We start from the raw sequence: 9,220 nt of genomic DNA on the forward strand, positions 1-9,220 counted from the left end.
CCAGGGTCTTCCCTTGGCCTTGTCTGTGGTTTCTCTCCATGTGAGAGCTCACATTTGCTCAATCTAAGCAACAATTAGCAATCTGCTCCACAGATCCCCGACTGCTAAAATGAACTAACTGGATAAAGTAAGGAAATTAACTGTGTTAGGATTGGGGGGGGGGGGGGGGGGGGGGGGGGGGTTCCCATTCAGTTCTTTTGTTGTTTTTGTGAGCAGTGGGCTCTCATTGGTCAACTAACAGGCCATTTACTGCATAGGTGACCATTCTTGATCGTTGTGATGCCCAGCAGAGGTTTGGTAAAGCCAAGCATAAAAGCACACAACTAACCGATTGTTTAAAAAGAAGCCTTTGCTGCAAATAAAATATAATAATTGTGTGGGAAAACCACCGATGTATAATATAATACAACTTTTATCATATGCGTTTGACGTGGTCTGAAGGCAGGCAAGAAATCCTGGTAATTCTTGACACCGAAATTGCACTTTGCTACCTAATCATTGCTGACATACCTCCTGCTGATTCTCTCCTCCCTCTTGGAAGCAGTAAAGGTCACGATATATAGCCTGGCTGTGCATCATACAAAAAATAAATTTAAAAAAAAAACAAAAAAACTGAGCCCTTGATCATATAGTAACCCAACACAAATTGATGATACCTACTGTGTGAATACTATATCTGAGGGAGGTTCCTTTAATAAAAAAGACTAGGAAATGACATCCAGTTGACAGAAAAGTACCCTGAGATGAGTAAATTGGTCCTGGCAGCGCTTTGTTGTCCCTCTGCCCGATGGCCCCATTAAGACACAAGGTTGGCTAAGTTGTGGGTTGGCAGGATCTTTGCCTGCAGGGTGTTGTGATGTGTGTACTGCAGTTTTGCTAAGTGAGCCATTGCAAGTAGGGATGCCTACAATTCGCTCCTAAGCTTCTGCCGCTGGCCTCCCACAGTATATACAGTAGGTCTTCCATGGTCATAGCCTTTCCCTCACCAAGACTCTTACCATGCCTCCTCATAGTAACCCATGTTAACTGGGGTTTCTGTGCCCAAAGATTGAACTGGGAGGGGATCTCGGAGTTGCAGTGGCCCCCAGAGGGGTTTCAACAGCCACTGCCCCCACTGCCATGGGTGGTTCAATGGCTAAGGGAGTAAACCCCGATCACAACTGGGGACATTCATAGACAGGGCCCAACTGACCCCCCACACCCCCCCTCATCTGTCCAAATAGGTAACACATCTTATAACATCTGACAGTCTAAGAGTCTATTATAATAAAAGTGTTATTTCCATGTTACCTGTAATTTTGTGAAGAGGTGTAATTTCTATTTCAAATGGAAATGAATGACGAATGAGTGACACATATTAAGTTTGTTTGTGTGCTCAAGACCATTGCAGTCATGGGAACTGTGGACAAAACTATCAATAATAATAATTGCAATAATTATCACAGCATTATCACAATCACAATTCTATTGAGTAATATATTCAAAATTAAAGCACAAAAAGTTCAATTTAACTTGTGTACATCTCATTGAATAAAATTATTTTTCAGTATTCTGCAAAAACAAAATCCTGACCGGGATGGACACGGGCTACAAATCTTATCATCTTATCAGTATTTGAGACAGTAAAATTTGACTTATTGTTGAGACATGATGATTGTAAAGTCTAATTCCCATGATGAGAATTCTGTCACAAAGTGTTATGTGGAGAGATGATTAATGATAATATTGAATTTAATATGCCATCACCAAGCTTTATATTGCAGGATCAGCTTCATCGTCTCCTATTAGGGAAAGTTAATGTTAAACAACTCTCTGCATGAAGCTGCAGACTAAGTATAATTAAAAGAGGCAATCACAAAGACTGTTGTCTCTGCAGTTTTGCCTAAATTACTCAGCGAAAAGCAAATTCATGAGATACATTTGAGGAGATGCTTCATTTCGTACTCCCTCACACACACACAAACCCAGACAATAGTAGAAAAAAAATCATAAGTCAAGTTGGGGATCAGCTAAAGGGGCACGCAAAAATGAATTTAAATATTAAAGCCTATTTCACAAATGCACCAGCAGTTCGTATGAATTAGTGAGAAGTTATCTGCTGCCCCTAATTACCAGAGACAGATTGAGATGAGATTATCCTGTACTCTAATCTGTGTTATGAAATTCCATTGAGGATAATTTGGCAGAGATGGATAAAGCTATTCTGAAAGGTTACTCTGAGGGGCATGCAGGGTGTGCTTTTTAGTACCATTAATTTTAAATGCTTTTAAATGATACACTTTGTGTACAAGGCAAAACTGAAGTGATTTACCATATAAAGGCCATCTCTTATGTGCATTTTACAGCACATTTCTCCTTTAACATGTCTCATGTGACATACATTTTGATTCAACTGTGGACTGGACTTGAGATCCTGCAGTTTCAAATTGATTGAACATGTCTGAACATCAAATGAAATGTTCTTTGCAGAGAATAATATACAGAAATCATCCATCCATGTGTATTTTTACTAGCCTGAACAATTCTATATCTGCCAGAGCATATTCAATCCCCAAACCCATCGGTTATCCCAGCAGATATCCAGATAACAGATAACAGATATCCATGACAAGACTTCCTCTTCCATGCGCCGGCTGTTGTTTACAGTCTGATTAGCAACTTGAGATGGTCCAGGCGACATTTTGGCTAATCTCTATAAACAGATATATGCATATGAATGCAGATACATTTTTAAAAAAGCGAATAAAAAGCTAAATTGTCATCAGATGATAGCCGATGGGTTCCGAGATTGCATTTTGGCCAATGCATTCCGCCTCTTGCTCTCCACACGGACTGTTTACCTGCATGCAACCAAAGCCCACTCAAACGTGATTGGTCAATACTACTCAGACTACACACAAACTACAAACGGAAATCAGAAAGCTTCCAGTACCAAAATCTTGTCCCGTTGCCTATAGATTCTGCATTCATATATGATATTTATGGCAATTAGAGCATATTTGATTGCTCATGTTATAATGTTATTTCAGTTTAGTATCACTTTGACAAATATTCTGTGCATGATATCAAAGGTTACAAATATTCAGGTCAAAGTCTGCTCTGATTTAAATTATACTTAATCTAGAAATTCTTTCACATTGTTGTCCCAGAGGAACAAAGACCCAAACAACGTTCTGGGCTTAAATAGTCAACAACAGATATTTTCCACATTTCAAACTAGTCAAAACTGCCTTGTTCAGTACAAAACATGACAGCCCTCAAAGTCATATTTTGTATAGAGCTGACATAACGCTTGGCTATGACAGATAGATAGAGATACAGCTCGAGTCCCTCCAGTGAGGATCCACACACATGCAAGTCATCACGGAGGAAAACACAGTCATGAGGTAAAAATTAAATGCTCATTGAGGTTCCTAGAAGCAGTGCTTCCGCTTAATAAATGTAATAACTGAGTAAGTGAGGCAGCCAGTCACACTGAACAAAGGCGCTATGAGGTAAGGCTTTGTCTGTGCCCTGTCCCTGCAACATGCTTGCTGAGGGGTTTCTGCTGAGATGTAAAACACAATGAAGAGATTCCTCGTCTGTTCTTGTATCAGCCAGTTTCCTTAAGATAAAACTGTTGGAGAACATGCACCTCACAATGTTGCACTTCACAATATTTGTTATTTATGATGCCAGGAAATCATCATTTATATTCTGAGCCTGCGGCACAGTCAGTCCTGTCGTTTGTCAACTGTATGTCTCAATTTTAAAAGCTTTGTATTCTTTCTATAAACAGAGACACAGACTTTCCACTCTTAGCTTTGGCATCCAGCGAAATCGACGTCCCTTTTGGTCGCAGTTTGGAAAAAAAATACTTTTTTGTGGAGAGGAAGACTAAGCAAACACCAAACTTAAAAACGGGTAAACACCATTCACAGACAGAGCCTTTAACGACTGAATGTTGAATCAGCTATAAATACACAGCTATGTTATAATTGTTTTCCTCTGCCATCTAAACCAATGAGCCTAGAGGTCCACTGCGGTACATTGATGGACCACATCACTGGGAAAATGCACTGTACCTCAGAGCCTGGGCGAACTGCCTGTTGAATGCACAACAGCCTCAGCCAAAACACACAGAACCAACTTGGTGCGCGGCTCTGCCTGTACAGCGTATGTGTGTGTGCAGCAGGCCCTCTGGATACAGTACAGCTATGGCAATATTTGAGAGCGCAATTATAAATCACAATGTCGGGCAAAAGTAAATCAGAATCACAGCTGTGAATCAGGGAGGGAGGATTGTTCAGGTGCTCCAGGAGTTGTGAATGAAATACTTTCTCCCATTCTGACTGCAGGAATTGCTTCAGTCAAAGCAGGCAAGAGCGCCGCAAAGCTATGTAACAATCTGTAGTAAACACAAAGCCCTGACTATAATACAAGCAAGGTTACACAAACACAAACACTGTGTTATTGTGTTGTAACTGTGAGAAGGTGCGTTTAATGGAACAAAAGTGTAATCACTAGTCACAGCAGCTTGCCATCAAGAACCGTGTCAACCTCTTCAGCCCAGTAATGAAACTGTCAATATGTGTGTCAATATATAACCTGGTCCTCTGCAATTTGAGCTCATACACGACTGGCAACACATACCAAATACAAGGAGGCGTTACATGCACATCCCAGAAGAACAATTAAAAGTATGCAGGTGAATGTGAGTACAAAGCACTGGTTTTCTTTCAGTATTTTATTCTGGATGTCAGCTTTAACATTTTTAAAAAATTGCACACCATTATCTTTCTTTAACCGTGGCCATAGGTTACCTGAGTTGTGATGTGCATGAATTGCAACAAGCAGATATTGTAGGAATCAAAAGCTGAGAGTGAACATTTTCCAGATGTCACTAATCTAAATGTTTTTCCAATAAAAATCCAGGTGGTATTACATTTTTACAACATTTCCTAATGAAAAACAGTTACATATGAACAGCTGCAATAATAGCTGCTCTTCTGCCTGCTCTGACATGCTGATGTGCACAGAGGAGGCACCACTGGACTGGTTGGCTCCAGTTCATAATCAGTTATTACACAGAATACATAATTACATGTGTATATGTTGTTGTTTTTTTTTTTTTAAAGAAAATTACTTACCAGGCATAAACTGCTGAGTAGTGAGATGAGAAGAAAGTCCAGATTGTGGAGCAGCAGAGCGGATCCCATCCCTGACCTGAGGCAGCTCTACCTCCAAGAGTCCTTGCAGGGCTCAAACAGATGCTGATGATGCTCAAATGATATTACTTAATCTACTTAACTCTCTTCAAAGCGGAGCGAGTTGTATTTTTTTACTCCATCTGGCCTCTTGATGCTTATGGCCGCTTGTGAAATCATAACTCTGTAATCGCCTCGCTCTGCCCTCGATTTAATTTCCTATAATCTACTATATGCTCAGGCTCAGTCCGCTCTCTTTATTTCTCTGCATCTGTCTTTTTTCCTCTTCTGAAATTACATCCACATGTCAGAACTATTTATGTCGCTCTCGCTCTGCGGTGGGAAGTTCAAATGATTCTTTGTAGGGAAGAAACCAACGCTGTATTTTTAGGTCTTTTAAATTTCCCCTCAGACTAACTTAAACACTTCAGTATGGAGCTGTGCGCCTTATGGCTTATTCCAGTCTTCTCTTCCAAAGTGTTAGATCAGTGCTGTACAAAAATAAGCCCAAAATGTATCACTCCATCATCGGTCGCTGTTGAATTTCACAGTTTGATTCCCTCTGACTCATGTCACCATCAACGCAGAAATGTACTAGCCTACTGTACAAGCGACAGTAAACCAGCAGGCTCTCAGACAGGGTTTAATCATATCATTTAACAACAAATAACAATTTTGACAAATCTTTAACTGTATGAGGGTGAATTTACAAACTTTTCATAGATTTGACTACTTGATTTGCGTGAATCAATGCATTGCTGTGCTTCTCTTTCCTTGGTTACGCTTCTTTTTCACTAACAAGTGGGAGCACAACATGGAAATGTGTCATTTAGTGTTATGAAAAGAAATGGTGTTGAAGTAAAACACAGTAAAGCGTGGCAGTTACACCGCAACTGAATGTATGAAACTCCCAAGCGATCTCTGTTTACCAACGGTGATGTAAAAAGCTCAGAGAAAGACAGACAGACGCCAGCTTGGCTTCAAGAATCTCTACTTACTATCAAGAGAAAGCCAAATTCACCCTGACGGACAGATAAATCGCAAACGCCTGAGTGTTTCTGCGCAGAGTAAACGCAAAAGTTGAAGTTTCTCGTGTTGGGAAGCGTCTCCAGATGTGGCAGGCGGCAGGTCGTGTTCAGTAGTGAGTAGCCTATGTGGATGGAAAAGGGGGGGCGGAAAGGAGGCAGGTAGGGTGGAGCGTAAAAGCCTCTGATTGGTGCGCACTCTCTTACGTTGGAATAAACCACGACTCCGAAATGACATATTTTCTCACCCCTCAAACAAACTCTACATTCAACAGATCGCAGGGTCTTTGCCAAACCACTTTTTTCCCCTGCACTCTCTCAAAAGTTGCATCTAGTAGGATTGGATTACCGAGACATAATGCAGGAGATGTCCGTTTTTATCTCAGGCACAGTCAGCTGCTTTACTATAATTTACATTTTGAGTTTTAGGAGCATCCATTTTTCACATTTCTCTGACAGCTTTTAAACTAGTCACTATGTTTGAACACTGGGTGATTTGGCATACATTAAATGTATGAACAGTCCCAGGGCAGTAACTACAACTAGAAATTTGCATTTCCTGCAGAAAATGCGTGTGAATGCTGACAGCTGAAATAAATGGCAAAGGATTGCTGAAAATGCAGATATCTGAAATGAATTTTGCTTGAAAAAGTTGAAAGCTGAAATGCTTTGCACTGCACTGCTGAAAAATCCTGGAAGCTGAAATGTAAAACTGGCAGAAGTGGAAGCTCAACTGCATTACCTAAAGAAGCTAAGGGTTGAGATACATTACAAGAAAAGCTGGAAGTTAAACTTTAATACTGTCAAAGCCGGAAGTTGAAATAAATTGCCTGAAAAGGCGGAAAGAAGAAATGCTTGTATTAATAACACACAGATTAACTTAATTGCTAAACACTTGGGGACAGAAAAGGCATTGGCCTAAAGAGCTGAGAATTGCAAAGCTTTGCTGAAAATGCAGAAATATGAAATGAATTGCTAGAACTGGAAGCTGAACTGCATTATCTAAGGAAGCTATGAGCTGAAATGTATTGCTAAAAAAGCTGGAAGCTAAACTGTAATATTGTCAGTTTTTCACTTCTATTGTAATAAATTATTTTATTTTAAGTAGGAAAGGTAGAATAAAGTTGAATAAACACATACATGTCCGTAAAGAGCAGGTTTAACATTCAAATGGTGTCCGTAGCTCAAAGTATGCAGAAGTAGTAGTCGACTGAAAAACATACAAAAAAAGAATAAGTAGGAAAGCATTGCTGAAAATGCAGATATCTGAAATGAGTTACTTATTTTAAAATTCCAGCCCTTGGCCCTTTGGTGAGCTCCTATTACCATCTGGAGGCTTTTATTTTGAAAAAACAACCCTCATCCTGAGCTTCCTGTTGGGATGCAATTACTGTCTGGGGCTTTTATTTTGAAAAACTAGGCCCATGCCTAGTTTCCTGCTAACATACAGTGTCCGTTAGGGCCTTTTCTCTTGAAAAACAAGCCTCATCATGCATCATCCTCAGCTGAAAAATTAAGCCAACGTGGAAGTGCCAAAAACTGTGGTTCCTCGAATGGCCACTTGAGGCTGGCTCCAAAAGCAAGTCAATCCACATAGACCCCCATGTTAAAATGTCCAACTTTACAGAGGAAATAAACATATTTACAGCCTGGTACAAATAACTATTTTGGTCTCTCTAGCAAATTTCGCATTCATGACAACTGTACAGGGCGTGACTTTTTATATAAGTCACCCATTTAAATTTTATTAAGGCTTAAAGTTATGCATAATTAAGGGTGTGGCTGCTTTGAGTGACAGGTGGGTGCCCTCACAGGCAAGCCATGGCGACAATGTTGGTTAAGTAATGCAACCATGGCATAACTCAATATTCACAGAGTATAGGCATAGCCGTAGTCGTCACTATTTCAGTGTGTTTTCAGTTCATGAAAGTTAATTGCAGGCCAGTAAATTGAAGTATGTTTTTTAACCATTTATATTCTCACCAATTTCTGTATAATTTCAGCAGATCAGTCCAACTTTGTAATAAATTTCCTAAATATCCTTTTTTTAAAAAATTGTTAGCCACCATAAATTGCGAGTTACCGACAATCAAAAATCAAGTTACAAGTTTACATTTTAAAAGTCCTTGCTTGCTTATTGAGGCCTGCTAATAATGTCTTCACACCACTCAACAAGTTAAGATAAGTTGATCCACAGAAGTTAGGAAGAAATTACTTGGAAATTAGGCTGCAACAACTCACTTCAATTTAGGGGTCCGCTCAGTAGAAATTAGACAGAAACTACTTGGAAATTAAGCTGCAACAACTCACTTACTTACCACGAAATTTGAGGTAAATGCTGGGGTAATTTGGGAGTTATTTCATTAAAATTTCAAATAATTTACTTTCTTATTATATTTACTTACCATGAAATTCATGGTAAATTTTGAGGTAATTTCTGGGTAATTTCGGGGTAATTTCAAAAAAGTTACTTGCTAATTATCACCTAATTACCGTGAAATTCAAGGCAAATTTTGGGGTAATTTCAAAGAAATTTCAAAGAAGTTACTTACTAAATACCACCTAATTAACTTGAAATTTGCGGACCCATAAAATGAAGTGTTACCAAAAGTCCTATTGGAGATCAGTTAAATGGGCATGCAAAAGTGAATTTCAATATTAAAGCCTATTTTAAAATAAAAATGGCAAAGTTAAATGCATTTTTTCTCCTCAGTTATTTTCGTTTCCTCTGAACATATTAAAACTCAACATGAAGAAAAGTATTGAAGTGGAAACCCTTCATTTGACACAAACTGGGGTTACACATTTGATTAAAGTGACAAAAAAAACAGACATGAAAAAAAAAATTGTTATTACACCAAATAAGGAAACATTTTCCTATTTAATGGGATATGCATGCAAATGTGTTAGTGATGTTACTTATATGTTTGGGGTCAGTTATATCCCTCCTCTGCTGCTCTTCCTGAGGTTTCTTCCATTTTTTCCCCTTTAAAAAGTTTTTATTTGTTT

The 9,220-nt window shown here is 39.1% G+C and overlaps 1 protein-coding gene across 1 annotated transcript in view; it reads right to left on the bottom strand.

The window, feature by feature from the left end:
- Window positions 1-6,351, bottom strand: part of pth1r (parathyroid hormone 1 receptor) — a 55,862-nt gene extending 49,511 nt beyond the window's left edge. The window contains exon 1 of the mRNA XM_044369323.1: window positions 5,130-6,351. Within this exon, the coding sequence (XP_044225258.1) occupies window positions 5,130-5,198 (69 nt within the window). The 5' untranslated portion in view covers window positions 5,199-6,351. The remainder of the gene's footprint in view (window positions 1-5,129) is intronic.
- Between the last annotated feature and the right edge of the window lie 2,869 nt (window positions 6,352-9,220).

This window comes from Thunnus albacares, chromosome 12, assembly GCF_914725855.1.
Source record: "Thunnus albacares chromosome 12, fThuAlb1.1, whole genome shotgun sequence".
NCBI lineage: Eukaryota > Metazoa > Chordata > Actinopteri > Scombriformes > Scombridae > Thunnus > Thunnus albacares.